At 40.9% G+C, this 17,998-nt stretch overlaps 3 protein-coding genes across 4 annotated transcripts; 1 reads left to right on the top strand and 2 right to left on the bottom strand.

The window, feature by feature from the left end:
- LOC143344398 (uncharacterized) lies at positions 1-5,604 on the bottom strand. Of its 2 annotated transcripts, XM_076770425.1 has the most exons (9): positions 5,259-5,604; positions 4,273-4,730; positions 4,013-4,192; positions 3,804-3,938; positions 3,486-3,733; positions 1,967-2,325; positions 1,633-1,870; positions 1,254-1,541; positions 1-1,183 (listed from the first exon to the last, which is right to left on the bottom strand). In XM_076770425.1, the coding sequence occupies exons 1-9, from the start codon at positions 5,413-5,415 to the stop codon at positions 1,048-1,050; spliced, it is 2,199 nt and encodes a 732-aa protein (XP_076626540.1). In that variant the 5' UTR covers positions 5,416-5,604; the 3' UTR covers positions 1-1,047. The 2 variants fall into 2 exon arrangements, with proteins under 2 accessions (XP_076626540.1, XP_076626539.1); XM_076770424.1 differs by having other exon boundaries at positions 1,633-2,325.
- A 126-nt stretch (positions 5,605-5,730) lies between these two features.
- On the bottom strand, positions 5,731-8,563 carry LOC143344399 (ATP-binding cassette sub-family F member 1). Its single transcript, XM_076770426.1, has 5 exons — positions 8,133-8,563; positions 7,837-8,062; positions 7,100-7,745; positions 6,852-7,030; positions 5,731-6,772 (listed from the first exon to the last, which is right to left on the bottom strand). Exons 1-5 carry the CDS (start codon positions 8,483-8,485, stop codon positions 6,278-6,280), a joined length of 1,899 nt encoding a protein of 632 aa, XP_076626541.1. The 5' UTR covers positions 8,486-8,563; the 3' UTR covers positions 5,731-6,277.
- A 321-nt stretch (positions 8,564-8,884) lies between these two features.
- On the top strand, positions 8,885-11,062 carry LOC143344400 (adenylate kinase 8). The gene is made up of 11 exons (XM_076770427.1): positions 8,885-8,980; positions 9,060-9,186; positions 9,262-9,353; positions 9,420-9,516; positions 9,580-9,672; positions 9,735-9,871; positions 9,936-10,113; positions 10,182-10,306; positions 10,374-10,483; positions 10,558-10,729; positions 10,796-11,062. Exons 1-11 carry the CDS (start codon positions 8,885-8,887, stop codon positions 11,060-11,062), a joined length of 1,494 nt encoding a protein of 497 aa, XP_076626542.1.
- Positions 11,063-17,998: the final 6,936 nt, after the last annotated feature.

Here is a 17,998-nt window from a genome sequence, read left to right as displayed (position 1 = left end):
TCGTATAAATATAAGTTTATTTACATTGCAACAGATCCTTTTGTCAAATAAACGACAAAGGTGATTACGGGTGTAGACTGAACAATGTTAATGAATAAATGTTAATTAAAAATAATAATTACAACGTTCTAGCCCAAACACGCCTCTTATTTAAATAATATACATTTGTTGAAATTCGTAGAATCTAGGAGACGTGAATATTGTGCTTTCCTCATGGAGACGTCGTTTATAATTCTTACGATTTGGTTTCCGTTCGATCGACTCCTGACTGCGATCGCCGTATGCGTTTGGTATTATTACAAACGATAATGAAACGTGAAAAATGTCGCCATTGCTAAGTCGAGTTGCAGAGATACTGCAAGGCCGCCCGAGGAAGAGAGAGCTCCTTTGCGAGTTTCGTTCGAAATATTCTCTCGCTTATGTCTCTCGATAAAAAAAGAAGCGTAAACGAAGAGTGATAGGAACGGTTTACGCATTCAGTACGATGCCGCATCTCCTATTAACGATTTTCTTCATCTTTTTTTGTTTTTTCTATGTTTTTTTTAGAAAAACGTCGAACATACTACATTTATTTATATCTTTACAAGCAATATAAAAAGTTGAGCATCGTATTGCATCGGTGATTGCATCCTATATAAATACACGTCGACAAGAGAATTATTGACAAAGTAGTTCAACGCATTACGTTACAGCCACGAAAGAAAGTCGTGCGATTATTAATCCCAAAGACCGTCCTCTCGAATCTAGGAGCCTAACTTTTCGTTTCCTTTTTACGAACAACTCTCCATGTTCGGTAATAATATCGTACACGGTACGTATCCGAGTCTCTTTGTTTAAAATACGTACATTATAGTTCACGGTGTCACCGAGTATTACAAACAACTATTTTTTGGTTTAGAATCGTTTTCAAGTACACTGTGCACAGACCACTCTATGTGCACGACCATCGTTGATTACAACACCATTCTACGTGGTACATATGATTAATTCAGTTACTTTTATCGCATATGGCACCAACAAGGAATATGATTTAATCGTAACGGTGGGTTATGGTGGCGGAGGTCTTCTCTGAGGTTCGGGGGTGTAACGTAGACGAGCTCGTACATGTTGAGGACTACCAGGCACAGAATTGCTTTCCGACAATCTTCTTGGTGGAGGTTGTGGCGGTGAAGATGATGCGTACCTTCAACGAAACATTTCAAATAAATTTTATTCTACACATACATCCTTAAAACAAATCGAAGCGATACTACCTTCGCGCGAAAGAAGGCGATGCTTGATCCACTAAATTCCTTCTAATAGCAAGAGGAGATTCACCGCGACTTAGTCTTGGCGGTGGTTCCGGCGAAGGTGCGCGTTCACTTCCAAGCCTAAGTCGAACGTAAGAAGCGAAACGTTTTTTAGCAGATTCTTTTGATCCACCCTGAGTTGGTGGCATAGCAGACGGAGGATCTTGCTTCATTTGATGTGCAAAACGGGAAATTAATAATTCGGGACTGGTAGAACCATGAGATCCTTGTGGAGGAGGTTCAGAAGGAAACCTGTATTTAAACGAATAGAAGTTGAAGTTACAAAAAACTAATACACAATATTAATTATGTTTAGTAACATCATCATCTCGTTGACAATTACCTTTTACGACTAATCATAGGGCTACCATAAATATCTTGCGATTGCGGATGAGTTTGAGGCACAGGTGGAGTTTGTCCTAGTCGTTGTTGTAGAAATGGTGAATAACGACCACTTTCTGTTGGTTGTACTACGTTCGGAGGATCAACGTTTTCTCGCCTCCAAGGCGAATAGTCACGAGCAAACGGACTCAAGGATCTAGAAACACCTTGCCATCGTTCTTTGCTGGTGTCTCGATCTTCTGTAAAGCGTCCGTGGTATGGTGAATACAGTCTACTCCCAGAATCTATATTGGCATCCTGTCGATAAGGAGAAAACGGTCTTCCTTCTTGTCTACCTTGTCCATTAGTCGAACAGTGATTCGAAGAATAGTCCCTATTTTGATCGACATGTTGTCTATACGGTGAATACGATCGTTGAAAATTCGTTTCCGATATGTCCACATCATTGGACGAAGGAGGAGAAAACGGCCTGGAGATTTCCTTTCGTCTAAGCACGTATGGACTATAAGATACATAATTTGCACCATTCTCACTATTTGATCGTTGATGAAATGGCAGAAAAGTGGAATTCTGTGAGTCTTTGGTGACATTGCTTCGTAAGAAAGCTGGTACTTCAGATTGAGCCCTGAGATGAGCTGTTTGTTTTAGAGATACATGACCAGTAACTCGCTGCTGCCATCCTGCCAATCTGAAACTGAATTACATAATATTAAACTATAATTGTATAGTTTAATATTTGTATTGTCGATCGCAAATTATGGACGCCCGGAAAGTGGCACGATTCATTTGCGAATGCCACTGCCACCTAAGAGAAATGTGCCACGATGTTTCTGCAAAAAATCTGAGTCTGCAGAGAGTTAATAGAAGTTAGAGCGTTAATCAAATATCATGCAACACAGACGAGGATAGAGGAATTTTTTTCTAAGGTAACAAATCATAGACACTATCTGTGTTCAGAACTAAAAAAATGTAAAATGTTACATGCTAAAAACACAACTAATAACGTCCAATTGAAATTTTCTAATGGCTTAAAAGAAGGATAAAATTATATAAATATAAATGAATTATATTTTTTTTCGATGAATGGAGTGTGCACAGGGAAAACTTACTTGTGCCACATAACCGGCAAGTCGCTACATAATATAAAGACAAATAAACAAATATTCAAATAAATAAAAACAATGCTTACCATGAGTGGGGGTTGAAAGGTGGGGTGTGTAACAGGCGCGTGCACAAACCAAACAACTTGAAATGAAAATCGGGCAGATTTTTGGATATTTTGTGAGGTTTATTTTTTTTAAGTTTTTTGGAATTTTTGGATAAATTTTTAAGGAAAATGGAAGAAGGGGCGAGGGCGAGGGAGAGAGGGGATGCTATGCTGCGCTGCCTCCCTCAAGCTCAACGCTGCAACACAATTCAACACGCACGCAAACTTTTAATCGAGATGTATGGACAGGTTTTTAAATGTCATTTGACAATGAATAAAAGATAAATATGTAAAAACTAATATCCAACGAAAACCCAACTTTAAAACTCATAATTTTTCGAACCGTTTTAATACCTACCCATTAACCATGAATACTGAAGTGTGTTAACATTTTTTAAAACTAATATATAAAAAAAAAAAAACAATACCCAGTTATTCTCAAACCAAACCAAATCATTATGATATTAGTTGGGAATTTCATGCCATGTTTAAAACTCTATTCACTTCTATATAATGATCTTTTCTAATGTGTCTACCATATTTTATGATGTCATATATATATTTTTTTTTTTATTCAACAGTATCCTATGTAATACCTGAAAACTACATTTTAGTGCTTACGATAAGTATGGTTAATAACAATTTACCTTGGTTCTAATTGTCGCATAACTCTGCCAAACCATTGGCAGCCAGAATTTAGAACAGAAGAGTTTGTTTCGTCATCTTGAGGTACGTCGTATTTTCGTATGAAAGAATGCTCCATGAGTTTGTGATATTTCGGACGATGTTTATAATTTTTTGTAAGGCAACAACACACAAAACTTCTAAATTCCTTAGAAAATAGTGCATCTGATGGAAGGGATGGAGGGTCATCTTGTACTACTCTGCTCAGTACCTATAAATTTCAATAATGATGTAATAGCTATCTTGAGCAAACAAAGTACTATTATGTACATATTATTTACCTCAAAATCAGTCTTACAATCTCGATAGGGGAACACTCCAGTAGCTAATTCTACTAAAGTAATACCCAAACTCCATACATCTGCTCTTATGTCATAATCTGGCTTTGTTGGATCTGGAGGATCTATTCTTTCAGGCTATACAAAGTTTGAAGAAAATGTTACATAAAATAATTTAAATTTATAATGTGATATTAAATGAGTATACTTACAGCCATGTAAGCAGCACATCCTGCACTTCTAGTTTTTGCTTTACTATCAACTAGTCTACCAGATATACCAAAATCACATAATTTAACTCCTCCCCTCTCATCAAGAAGAATATTACTAGGTTTCACATCTCTATGAATTACACCATGCTTTTCTTTCAGGTATGACAATGCCTTTACTGTCTATGAAATTATAATTTTTCATGTAATTGTTATTCCTGATAGAATTAAAGATAAAATTTACAACTTTTACTATCACTTACTGCTACTGTAACTTTTCCTAAAAATTCTTCTGGCATTGCTTGCCTAGTTTTCTTCAATAATTTATCCAAACAAGTTGCCATTAATTCCATACAAATCCATACATCTGACTCTGTGATAAAGCATCCCAAACATTGCACAATGTATGGACAATCATGTGATTTTAATACAACATCAAGATCCATAATTATCCTTTTATTTTCTTCTGCATTACCAGAACGTCTCATTTGTTTTACAGCTATGAGTACACCACTAGGTTTATGCCTCATTTTAACAACATGTCCACAGGTACCATTTCCCAATTCACCAAGGTGTTCTAAATCTTTCATTTCAGTTTGATATCTCTGTCCATTGATATTCAAAATACCATTCATCTTCATGATTTCTTGTAATTTTGACTCAAATTCACTGTCTTGTTTCTTTGGAGGTATTTGTGAGACTTTCAAAGTTGGGATTGGAGCTGTATTAAGAAGGCCAGGTATCATTCTTGTGTCTAATTTCACTTCCATTATTATTAAAATAATTTTCAACTTTCATTACAAATACAAAACATATTTAAATTACCAAAAAACAAATAGCAGTTTTGGAAATAAAAAATAACTTAGAACTGTTTAAAAGATGAAAGAGAGTATTTATTTTAATCAACGACACAAAGAAACCCTTTCTTTAAAAAGAAATAAGTACATTGTTTTTGTTTATATGATTCGTTTAAACGGATTTCCGTTTATTATGAAACCCGATTTATCGACCAAAATATAAAAATATCGTCGTGTATAAAGTTTGATTTGCAAACAATTCGAACAAAACAAACTACGCGTTAAACAAGGAAACCAAAAGTGTATGATATATAGAATCAACAGAATAAATTGTGATGGTCAACATAACCTGTACGACAAGTGGCAAAGTTGCGATTACGTTAGAAACCTTCCGAGAAAAAGGTAAAAAAAAATTTATTTACGCTCACGAACAATATTTAAACCGAACTCACGTCGTGAGGCAGAAGTCGAGACAGTTCCCGTGGATGACGACTGAAGGCCCGTTCCTGATCCAACCTCGCCACTCTGTCTGTCCCTGTCTCTCGATTCATTTTCTGCTCTGAGACGCTCTTGTAAATTCAAAATCTTATTTTCCAGGGTACTGGACATCGCGACGATTTTTTAGAACACTATCAAGTTCACCGCGGGACACCACCTCGCACAAAATATTTGACAATTTTCACATCACTCGTCTGCCCCTTTTGGCAGCGAACATTGCGCCGCCGGTTGTACGCATTTCAGTAGAACCAACTCTCTTTCAATTTCTTGGAAATCACTAGAACGGTCCGTGATAAGAAAATTTCTCGAATTCCTTTTGACAAAAATTATTATATCTACGGAATATAGAACGTTAATAGGTAACTATGTTATTTATACGTAGATATAAAGTTCATGCATGTGCAGATATTATTTAATTAGAAGTGATTCTGTGAATAATTTTTATTTTTACCATTCAAACATGAAGTAAATATTTATAATACAAAATACAGTTCTGTACAGAACTTAATACATATGTATATAAATATTTCTTCGTAGACTCGAATTATATTTCCTAATCGATTTGAATTGCAATTGTCAAACATGAAAAATCAAAATGTTCGAAATATTTTAACCTTTGCTAATAATAAAAATCATTTTGGAAGCGATTATTAGGTACTTTGTAACTTTCCATTGGTATGACATTTGCAGCTCAAATAGAAATCGTATATTACGAATTTATTACAATTTGACAATATTTTAACCCTATCAGACATAATGTTTTCAACTCTGTATGCCTTTAAACGTAAATTAATCCACCTTTTCCATTCGAAGCACTGATAATCGCATTTTAAAATCGATGATCAGAATTTAATAATTTTATGGGGAAAAACTAACATGTAAAAAGCGTTTAATATACTGGATGAATAATCGTGTCTGAAGGGATCGATTCCACAGGCCACTGGAGTATAACTGTTCTATAAAGGCAAAATGATTATTGTAGAACAGCAGCATTTGCAGCTATACTTGGATTGTTAACAACTTCTCCTAGACTTTCCAATAGCTCTTTCCTATAATCATCGAAATCTCCATCGATTTCGTTAATCTGTTGATTTTCAATTACGTATAAACAACATTCTGTATCTCTGATTAGACGCTCATCGTGAGAAACGATAATAACTCCCCCTTTATAATCATTAATAGCCTCAGCCAGAGCATCGATAGATTCTATGTCTAAATTGTTCGTCGGTTCGTCTAAAATTACAACGTCGGGTGCATTTAAACATAATTCTGCCAAAGCGACACGTGCTTTTTGACCTCCTGATAAGTCTTTCATTTTAATTGTATGGGCGTGAGAACTGAGTCCAAATGTTCCTAATTGTTTCCTAGCTTTCTCGTATGGAAGATCAAACAAACGCATTAAATATTCTGACGGCGTTTCTTCAGCGGTTAGATGTTCGCCAGAGTGCTGGTCGAACTTACCTATCCTCTAAAAAATGATAAGAGCAATTTAATACATAAATTCTCTTTATGTTGCAAATAGTAAGTAAATGCAAAGTCCTACTTACTAATCGATGATTCTTTATTAAATCTCCTTTCAGTGGTTGTAGATCTCCAGTCAATAATTTCAAAAATGTGGATTTACCAACACCATTAGGTCCTACTATAGCTATTCTAGAACTTAAGTCTATTCCAAAATCAACATCAATAAATAATGGTTGTTGTCCTTCGTACGCGAAATAGACATCTAAAATAAAATATTAATTTTAATTTTATCTTTATACAGATGTTGAGCAACTCAATATTTATAACTTACTGTGAAGACCGAGAATGGGTGGTTGCAAAGGAGGTGGATCAGGGAAACTAAATTTGACTATATATTCTCTAGGTTTCTGTAACAATTCTGTAGGCGTCGTGTCATCCTCTTGCTTTTGCATTTTTGTTTTATTCTTTTCCTGCTTTCTGGTTAAAACTTCTTTTTGTTTTTTTTCTGCTTGTTTTTTACTTTGTCCCGAGGCTTTGAGGTCCTTCAACCGTTTTTCTTGTTTTTCATATGCCTTTATCATCTCTTTTCGCTTTTGTACATACATCTTTTTAAACATACTATAATTTCCTTTGTAATAAAATAGCTTTTGCTGATCTAAATGAATTACGTCCGTGCAAACATTATCCAAAAAGCTCTGATCGTGGGAAACAATTAATAGCGTTTTCTTCCATGCTTGTAGGTAATTGTCCAACCAAATAACAGCATTCAAATCTAAATGATTTGTTGGTTCGTCAAGTAATAACAAAGTAGGCTCTAAGAAAAGTGCCCTTGCAAGAGAAACGCGCATACGCCAACCGCCAGAAAAGTTCTTTGTCGCGCGATCTTGCATAGAACGACTAAATCCTAGACCAGCCAGAATTCTTCTAGCCCGCGGTTCTGCAGAATCTGCACCTAAAGCTCTCAGTTCTTCGTAAATCTACATACAGAGATTTGTTTGATCAAATGTTTATATATTTATAAATACAGATATATATATTTAAATACAATGCAACAGATAAGAATATTACCTCGTCCAGCCTACCTAAAACAGAATTATCTCCTTGTTCCACTAATTCTTCCAACTGTTTACACTCTGTTAATAATGTTTTACACTTAACATCTGCATTTAGTACTACTTCTACAGCTGGAGTATTATCGGCAATAACTTCTTGCTCACAGTACAATACATCTATTGTAGATGGAATGGCAAATGCTCTTTTTGCAATGTGACGTAATAAAGTAGTCTTACCATGTCTGAAATGGGAACGAGAATTTAACACATTGAAAGTACATTTTGTTGAACAGTCTGTTCAAATGTACATACCCATTTGGTCCTACCAAACCGTAACGTCTACCCTGTGCAATTAATAGACTGGCATTAGTGAAGAGCTCCTTTCCTTTGGCAGCAATGCTGAAATTTTCCACCTTGATGTCGACGGCATGTTCTAATTGTTGATTAGTGCGTTGCTGGGTTTGAGACTGGGACACAGTAAAATTGGACTCGAGTTCGCTATGACCCTGACCACCGGTCTTCGTTAACATTTCCATAGTTTTCTCATACTCCTGCTGTTTTTTTAATTTTTTCTTTTCTTTATGCGTCAGCTTTCTTTCAGTTTCTTCCACGTCCATTTCGGACATTTTTTTCGTAATATCCGACATCTTTTTATCGGTTGACATACTGGAACGTGTACTACCTGGTTTTCCAACCTCACTTTTCCACACTTTCTTGGCAATGCCTGGCAGTGACGAAAGACGAAAAACGCAAAACACGTGGCGCCATCCAACCTTTAACATATTTTAGCATATTGCAGTGTTCTAGGTATAATGCAGTGGACATAATTCCCATAGTTCCACAAGTTTTTACGTAGAAAATGAGCTTTTCTACTGATTTTCTTAGATTATACGCATTATAGAAAATAATAGCAATCGTTATACAACGATCGATCAAGTTTTTTATTTAATTTCGCAATCAATCCATTAAATAACGTTCGAATATGTAATATCATGTGTGTTTCAAAATAACATGAAACAAGGTGAAAACACGTTCTGAAAACGTCAAGGTATTAGCATAGAAAAATGTCGAAATTGTCAGAAGCAGAAAAAAGAATGCGTTCCATCAATGCACGCTTTCTAGCATATTTAGAGAAACATCGCATATATGAACTGTTTCACGTAAATAACCTCTATATATCGCGAATATATTTATGGATTATTTTGATACATCGATCTTTCTAAACAAAAACTTGTACAGGACATTGCCACACAGTTGATAATTAAAAAACCGGACAACCATCTTGTATTTATGAAGCAATACATCCATCTTGCCGCGAAAAGGTTGGATGTCCCTAAAATTATTTTGATCGCACCTCCAAGATTTGGTAACGTGATTTAAGGAAAGAAATAGGTATTTGAAGTGTATTTAGTGACCGACTAAACATGTTTCTCGCGAGTAGATAGAGTGGCTCTAGCGAAAATTCTTCAGGAAGAGTTAGGTGTCCGTCCTTTGACCTTGAAAGACCTTCGAAAAGCGTGCGCTATAGAAGACGTAAGCAAAGACTGCGTAGAAGTCTTTCTCTCTTTCCTTCTCTTAAAACACGTTTTGTTTCGATAGAATATCTGCCATTGCGAGGAATCGGAAGATCTTGCATTGGCTATGAGGCAAATTTTAGAAAGCGGGACGTTACACGAATGCGGATGGCTTCTTGTTGGTAAAAAATAGCGTTTAAAAGTAATCTTTCATGACGTTTTCTCGTTTTCTGATTATGGTACAGACTTGCCAAGATCAAAGAGAGAGGCACGAGTGTTCCAGCGTTTGGGAATACTACCAACACACGCCATACAGCTTATAATTCCGAACGATTCCGGTAAATGCTCGAGGTTCCACGGCTATCTAGATTAGATCAATTGTCGCGATTTCTTTTTGCAGACAACTGGGAACATATTTGTGCAGGCGCCAATTGCTGCCAAACTTGTAACCCGGCGAATCCTGCGAGAAAGTCGGAAGAAAAACGTTATCTGAAAAAATTGCGAGAACTACGGGAGGCTTACGCAAATTGTTTAATAGTTAGTTGGATCTTTCGCAAGAATTCTATAATTAAACGACGGTGTAAGAATGATTTATTTGAAGGAAGTTGAGGTCGGAATCAGAACCGTCGACGAACTTGGAAGAGATTGCGCGATATTAGCGAAAACAAAGAAACATTCTGAAGCACTGTCGCCATTTCGAATCGCGCTCATTGGATCTAGAGGATCCGGTTGCACCACTTTAGCAAAATCCTTGGCCGAACGATTCAGTCTTATTCACAGTAATTTTGTCTTTTCAATTGCTTTATAATTACTCACGCATTAAAGAAACAACAATTGTCTTTTGTAGTCGATTACGATTACGTTGCGGAACAGGCATGTTTGCAACAGAATCCTTTGGGAGAAAAGCTCCGATCGCTCGAGAATAAATGCAGAGGAAGACTTAAGTCTGAGATTAAGATGCAGATCGTCGAAGTACGACAAAATTAACGAATGAATCTCTTTCATTTCGAAGCATGCATACAAATGTTATAACTTTTAGAAACACATATCCGGGTACGAGTGTTTGAAAAGCGGTTGGGTGTTAACCGGGTATCCAAAATCGGTGGAAGATTTTAAGTTGCTAGATCTGAGTCCCACACCTCCTAATAGGTGTCACGCTAGTGCATCAGTTTATTTAAAATATTTAATTATGAAAATGTTCCTCAGTATACCGAATATTTCAGAGTGATATTTGTGGAGGTAAACGGCGATGTCTGCAGAGGAAGGTTGCTTAATCGCCGGTACAATATCGTCACTGGTAGCAAGCACGATATGTCCACGAAAACTTACGTTGGTACGGACAACTGTAAATTGGGTCTACACCCGAAAGATTACAGATTGATCATCGAACGAGACGTAAGAACGCGTCCGTTGAAATTACCACCCGCGTCCTTGATCGTGATTGCAATTATTTAATCACAGCTTCAAGAGTACGAGGAGAACGTAGCCGATATGATGGAGTACGCGGGCGAATCTGCGGTGAAAATCGATGGGAACGAGGAGGAGAAGATCGTTCGGGAAAAAGTCGAAGCATGTTTGATGCGTCCAGCTCCGAACCCGCAGCTTAGGGTGCCAACACTTCCGCCTGAGATCGATCCGATGGACATTGAATTCGATCCCGACGACGAACCCGATTCCAGCGTGTTCGATGATATACGCGCGCCAGAACCTACGTACACCTTCATCTAATCTCAGCTATTAGGAAGAAGGACCTACTTGCTAAAATCCTGTTTCGAGATATTAAATTTCTACCATTGTTCTTTGAGTACGAATGTTATTGATGCGTATCAGTATACGTATATAGGGGGCGAACCTTAAAACGGGATATCGGTGACGCTTCACCCTCCGCGAGGATGGAAAATAGGGTACTTCTAGCGATTCTTGTTATCCTGTCACCTCAGGCATCTCGTTTTCGCAACGTCACTAGCGTAATAGATATTTGGACGTGACGTCGAAACCCACGTCATCGTAAAATCAGAACTGACACCGAGAATTCTTAAGAAACTTAAGAAATACCTTGCTCTACGATGCAACGAATATTTTCAGCGACACTGTAAACCTAGGGTGGACATTGTAGCCTGATAATCTGACAAGGTCTTAATTAGCATTTTATAATTTTACGTTAATAATAAGAGAGATGCGTTCATTACGTACAGATCTTACGAGTGTAATGCTTGTTTTTTATGAAATGTTGCGATGAACAACCGCGTGGAAGTCGAAAGGCAGGAACGAGAGGATCGAGTTGAATTAAGGGTGGTACGACGCCTACGTTAATAGGAATAATTGCTTCAAACGCGAAGCATATTTCCGGATCAAGGGCGTATAGGGTGGGATAGGTTGCACGCGAGTACAGGATATATGCGCAGGACTACAAGGGATGTGATCCTGGCTGCCTCGCCCTCCAATCGACAGGACTTTTATTTTGAGGGGAGGAATTTGTTGAATTACAATCTATGTGATTTGTACTAGGAGAACACAGTCGACGAGAATTTAGTTGTAAGCGTCATCGAATCATCGATGGGGGTGTTTGTAACGATTCAAAATTTTGTTTGGGGTTTCAATAAACGTTAGTTCTACATCGCTGGGTCGCGAAAACGATGAATATATGTAGCTAAAATACTTGATTTTAAATCATACAATATTAAGACAATCTTTAAGATCTGTCGTTGTAGCTTGCGTCGAAGAGAGAACACCAGCACTCGGCGCCAGGTATCGATCCATGCTTTTTCCGGGAAACGGCGTAGAGACCGGAAGGAAACAGGAAGTCGAAGTTTAGGAAACTAGAAACGACTGGAGGTCGACTGCCAGGAAGTTCCACGTAAAATAAATAAATTTTTTTTACAAAGTACATCATAAATTACACGAGAAATCTCGAAACTAATGAAAGCACGCCCGAACGATACCAATAAGTAGCAGTCCTTATCGTCATTTCAGGGCAACAGTTTCTCCGAGAACGTAGTCTTGAGAGGATCGGATCCTTCATAATTAGCTGATGTTCAGGAATAAAAGACGCTTGAAAGAACTGCAATGATGCTGGAAACTCGACGACACTGTTGCTTCTTAAGAACTTTGATCACGTAGACTCTTTTAATCCTCGCTCGACTTCGAGTCTTCTGACTTCGTCAGAGTTTATTGTTCGACTTTTAAATTACTGTTCGGTAACTATTTCGAAGGTAATTAAGTTTAGCGTCTTAAATACAAGCGATTAATGGATGGGAGCACATCGATGCTCGCCAGAATAAAGTCACGCTGGTAAGCTAACGTGCATGTATCGGTCAATAAATAGGACTTCAAAAGACGAAACGAGCTCGAGTACTAGGATGGAAGGAAGCAAACGCGGGGTGGCAGAATGTCCTTGATCCTGCGCGACATCCTGCTGGCGAGCCTGCAACCCTACACCTCGTGTACGTCACGAGTATGCGTTGAAAATGGAACGTCCACCATACATGCGCAGAAACATTTTTTTTTTTCAACGTAGCCACAGATGCATTAGGCTCGCATAACTCTGTAACAATTGTTGCGTCCGATCGAATTCGTCAGTGTCGTACCAACTACCTTGCTATCCCGGAAGTCGCGACATTGTCCTTCGTAACTCGTTACTAGAGCTGGATAATATACAGTAAGTAGTAAAGTTTAGAGGAAGTACAACTTGTATAGTGTCTGGAAAGTGAGCGATATCGAGGTATTCGTATTTCTGGGTCAGTAATTGCATGAACACCCGCAGGTTAGCGATCGTACGCCCCTGGAATTGGTCCCTTTGACGTTCAAACGTCCGCGCTTGTATCTTACAAATACCCAACTGCACTAGGGTACCATGCGAGCGGGAATTCCAGGACGAATGGACCCTCTTCACCGTCGGCCGTTAAGCTCGGACGAGCTTGCAAGGGTTAAGTATTCCATCGACCAGGACCCCATGCAAGACGAAATTCTCCGTCGTTTTGACGAGAAAAAATCTTTGCGTACGAAGGAACGCGACATCCGTCGGGACCCGTCAACGTCCCGTCATTCGTCAACCGTGTGGCGCCAGAAGCATCCGCGCCACCAGGACCCCATAATTCAGGAACGACATCCGCGGATCCAGGACCTCGAATCCCGCGATATCGCCGCGCGTTCTACGCTAGCCAGGATAACAGGATCCCGAACGTCGACGGTCCTCGTGGACGTCGTTTCTCACGCGGTATCGCGAAGAACCGCGTAACAAGAAATTAAAACTCCGGGCCAAGGAAAAGTTCCGGAGACCGGAAGGCTTTGGAAGACGCGATACGGAGTGGATTCGCGATTTGATGGATCGCGGCCTCCGTGGCTGTGGTGCAAAGGCGTAGGCGTTGAACGTTTCGTAGGAAAAACGTGAAAATCGACTGCAAGATATCCTGTCGCTGGCTCGTCAATGTTTATTATTTTCTATCGGACGTGTCCCATCTTCCGTACATCTTAATTTCGACTACGCGTCACAGGCGATCATAAAACGAGTCGCGCGTGCCGGCCGAAAAAAAATTCCAGATATTCGGATGGATTTCCGATAACAGACCGTACCTATACGTGCCCATACACGGTGTACATAACATGCATCCCCTGCAGTCGCCCCCCACTGCCCCTGCTACCCGTCAATGAAACAAATATTGATTCGATATTACTCAACCGACACACCGCAAAATCGACAATTTTTCGTGTCATTAGTGCTCGAAAGTATGCATCGCGGAATAATCCGGTGTACGTGCCTTTGCGTTCTCGTTCGGGAACGGGATGCGTTTCGCGAATCGTAAAGAGGCTTAAATAGGAGGTTTAATGGCACGAAGCTTTCATGGGATAGCGACGGGCGAGCGAGTTAATGTCCAAAGGATAACAGGATTTATTTCAATTTGAGCTTCAAAGCGTGCTCTTGTTTACCCATCAGGATAACAGACAAGAGGTAGAGGCTCCCGTTTCTATTATTCGTCCTCCCACAATTGATCGGACCGGGTGGTCGCGTGATTGGTCGACGGCCGGCTTGTACAGGTGTGTCAAACCAGGAATTGTTACCGCTTCTGTGTCTAACTCGAAAATTCTGATTTTTTTTTAAGCCTTGGTTAAACTTCCAGCCTTCCTGGTCACTGGAAACTATGGTAATTCGAAACGAGCTATAATTGCAATCGGGAGACACTACAGTGCAAGAAATGAAACCGTAAGTCTTTTGCTAGGGGTTGAAACCAATTTCATCGAGGTCAAAGGTAGAGGTTTATTCTAATAGTTGTACTTCTTATTTAAAGCAGAAGGATTTCATCCGAATCATGATAATACTATGGATTCACCGGAGAATGCGAAGCAACATTAACAAAGGCTAGTCCGCGGGAAACATAATGGTATCATATCCTCGAGCATGCCTAGTAATTATTCCGAGGAAGAAAGTTCCCGGCCGACGTGCTACGTGCACCGATACAGCCAGAGGTATCACCGAGTTATCGTTCGCTAGAAACAATGTTCGCGCGACGGTGTTGGTGCATCCTTGCCTCTTAAAACCCGGCAGCCTCTGGGCGTTTAAGTCCTCAAACCGTTCTAATTGAGGTTCCTCCTCGTTACCGCGAAAGAGTTACCGGAAACAATGGCTGGAACAAGTAGATGACAATTGCACGTAGGCAAGCATCCGCGCTAACAAAAGCTCGCCCGACAGTCCTCTCGTTTTGGCCGCGTACCTCTCTCTCTTCGTTTCGTTCTTACTTTTTTCTCGTCCCACTATTGTTCCCTCGGTGCAGCAACGAGCTTCAGCGTCAGATAACGAGTAACGAAGCATCCTTCTCAGCCCTCGAGATATCGAGACAGCTAGCCTGAAACGGTCCCCGGAATACCGGACGAGAGCAAGCATAACCTTGTTGGAAACTGACGCAACGAAACCACTGAAGATTAACTCGCTGGAAAACATCGCGAATGCTTTCGAAGGGAGAACGAAGGTTTAGCTTGCTCGTTGGACATCGCGGAGTTCTCAGTTCTCGATGAATAATTACTCTCTGTGCCTTGGAATTAGGATCCTACGACATAGGGTCGACGATAACGCAACGAAAATTCGCGGAGCCAACGGGATATCCGTTCAATTACCAACGAACATTCGTAATTATTTTAATGATCGCGGGGAATCGATAGCCTCGAAAGTCTGGCCGACGAGTTTCGCTTTACGGAACTAATTTAATTAGTACTTTAAAGCACTGCTTGCGCGCGCGAGCTCGTTCGCTGATAATAAGAGGAAGGGGGGTGGCACAGGCACAGGCCGCTATCAGAGAAATCCTTTCACGTTAAAGCCATTAACGGTACAATTAGCTGCACGCTGAAATTTTTAAAAGAGAAGCGAACCTCGTGAAAAGGCTTCCACCTAATTTCGCGAGAAAGGGTGAAAGAACGAAGGAAAGGAAACGGCCGTGTGTTCTCCAGGCCGAAGCGCCGCAGAGACACAGAGGGCCTCGCGTCGGCCGGAAGAAAGGGAGGAAAAATGGAAAAAAAAAGAAATGCGCCGAAGCCGAAGTCGACTCCGTAGAGTTACTCGCCTCTCATTTTGCTCGAGTGCCCTCGCGAACGGGGAAACATTTCAATTAATTACTGCGTAATTAAAATATGAAAAAGTAGTCATTACCTCGCGTTTCCGCGTCGGTTACCCGGACAACTTTCCTGCTCACCAACCTAACCACCCACCCCCCTCTCTCTCTCTCTCTCTCGCCCCCTGCGTTTCGAACTCTCGTTTCCGTTTGGCAAGAATCGGTTTCCTCTCTATCTCCCTCTTTCGTTATCGCATCAGATTTTTCTTCCCGTTCGTAGGGCCGACTTTTTCGAACGTTATTTCGTTCTCCGCGTTTTATTTCGATGGCACAGATAATCCGCGAGTACACGCGCTAGTGTCGCGCTCTCGTCAGCGCGGGCATTAATTATGCACGTGTCAGGTAACCCCCGAGTGGCTACCAGGTAAGCAGCCTGCTAGACGCGCCCCGTGTGCGCTGTGTACATGCAGAAATAAACACTTTTTCGTGACGTCCTCACGCTTGACCCGTCGCCGACGAACGATTCCCGGAGGCCGACCTCGCCGCGAAACCAGTCCCGGAGCTCGAGTCTCCTTCGATCGTGAAATCCAAAGCCGATCGAACACCTTTAAAATATCAGCGTTAAACGCGGAACTAATTTTCTTTCACTTCTATTACAGGTATCTTTATACTCAACCAGTGATCTATACGAGTGGACTTGGATTCGTTCTGGCCAAAAGGAGGATGGTAGCTGCAAAAATTTGAAATGGTCTTTACGGCCCTTACTAAATAAGATCAGCGTTTCGAGTCTGGGAATGTAATTATAAAACTCTCCTTCTTTGCAGGTTGGAAGGTGAGATCAATCAAGGACTCCAGGTAACATAAAATCGTACTACTGGCCCAAGGTATGCGGACACACTGGGAGAAAAGCATTTCTATGGTGCAAGACGATTATAAAATTGACAATCGACCGCGAAGATCGACTCGCAGTTCGAGCGTGTTAACGTCGCTTCGCGTTGGAAGATAATAGCGTCGGGCAAAGGGGGTCGAGCTCTCGTGAACGTGAAAATAAGCCTTAATCCGTTGTGTTAGCCCTACCGCGAGGAGATCTCTCGTTCCGGAGAAGCAGGGGTGGCTCCGTCGACGAGCCCCCGCCCGCCACGCGGCGCTAACTTTTCAATCTCGGTCGAATAATCCGTCGGGAAGCCCCGCGGTTACCTCGGCAACGATCTGGCCTCTCATTGGCCCACCGGTGTTCTCCTACCGACTACCACCCCTCTCGCGTTTCTCTCTATTTCTCTCTGGCCCTCCCAGCTACTACCCTTCTTCCCTACTGTCACCCTCTTCTAGCGATGGCTCTAATTCGATTACCGTTCGCGGGGTTTCCATTAGAACCGACCTTGATATTCATCCCTTTGAATCGACCACAAATTGACACTGAAAAGTGTCCACCAGTCGCGACTGATACCATGGAATTATACAACTTCGGTGTGAATTAAAAAAAAAGAAAATAATGTAGAAACTTAGAATTAGATCTAAGGATAGGATTCAATAATGAATAAGTTACAATTTAATTGTTGTCAGAAACGATCGTCGCTTGCAAAACTGTCGTCGGTGGCCTGCGACGGTATCGTTCCCATCGCTACCCTCGTCCTCCCTCAGTCTGTTTCACTCGAACTTCCTCCCTCCGTCTCTTTCCGTCCAATCTTGCCCACCTTCTCACCCTTTCTCGCTCCACCTCTCCGTCGGAGTTACCCTCTCTCAGTTTCTAACGGCGTTTCCGTCGTTCTCTCCGCAAACTGCAAACCCTCGTCCCTCTCCGCGCCCACGTTATATACCTAACCTTTAGTCATCGCTTCTCCTTGCTCCTCCCGACCGGCACTCCCCGGCGCACTTAGCCCCGTGGTTAACTTCAATGAGCGGATAACAAGCCACCCCTCGACTTTGCCCTGTAATATTCACTCGTATAAATGGACCCGCGGCTTTGTCAAATCAACTGTCGCTTGTAAACAAGCAACCCTCTCTCGGCGTCGATGCTTGCCGCGCGAATCTACACCATCTTCGTGGTATCTTCGCGACACCCTCCCGCCAGGTTTTAAGGCCCACCCCTGGCGGTACCCTTTACGCTCTGAAACCGATACCGGAT

This window comes from Colletes latitarsis, chromosome 8 (assembly GCF_051014445.1).
Source record: "Colletes latitarsis isolate SP2378_abdomen chromosome 8, iyColLati1, whole genome shotgun sequence".
Lineage (NCBI taxonomy): Eukaryota > Metazoa > Arthropoda > Insecta > Hymenoptera > Colletidae > Colletes > Colletes latitarsis.
The sequence above is the reverse complement of the archived record's forward strand: the minus strand, read 5'-3'. Positions and strand labels throughout refer to the sequence as shown.

Bases quoted from the DNA above. Each gene is read 5' to 3' on its own strand.
- LOC143344400 (XM_076770427.1), top strand. From the start codon at position 8,885: ATGTCGAAATTGTCAGAAGCAGAAAAAAGAATGCGTTCCATCAATGCA. The intron at 9,187-9,261 runs GTAACGTGATTT...TCTCGCGAGTAG, and splicing joins GATCGCACCTCCAAGATTTG to ATAGAGTGGCTCTAGCGAAA. The intron at 10,114-10,181 runs GTAATTTTGTCT...TGTCTTTTGTAG, and splicing joins ACGATTCAGTCTTATTCACA to TCGATTACGATTACGTTGCG.
- LOC143344398 (XM_076770424.1), bottom strand. From the start codon at position 5,415: ATGTCCAGTACCCTGGAAAATAAGATTTTGAATTTACAAGAGCGTCTC. The intron at 4,193-4,272 runs GTAAGTGATAGT...ATAATTTCATAG, and splicing joins TAGGAAAAGTTACAGTAGCA to ACAGTAAAGGCATTGTCATA. The intron at 1,184-1,253 runs GTAGTATCGCTT...GTTTCGTTGAAG, and splicing joins TCGCCTTCTTTCGCGCGAAG to GTACGCATCATCTTCACCGC.
- LOC143344399 (XM_076770426.1), bottom strand. From the start codon at position 8,485: ATGTCAACCGATAAAAAGATGTCGGATATTACGAAAAAAATGTCCGAA. The intron at 7,746-7,836 runs GTAATATTCTTA...CTCTGTATGTAG, and splicing joins TTTTAGGTAGGCTGGACGAG to ATTTACGAAGAACTGAGAGC. The intron at 7,031-7,099 runs GTAAGTTATAAA...ATTTTATTTTAG, and splicing joins ACCCATTCTCGGTCTTCACA to ATGTCTATTTCGCGTACGAA.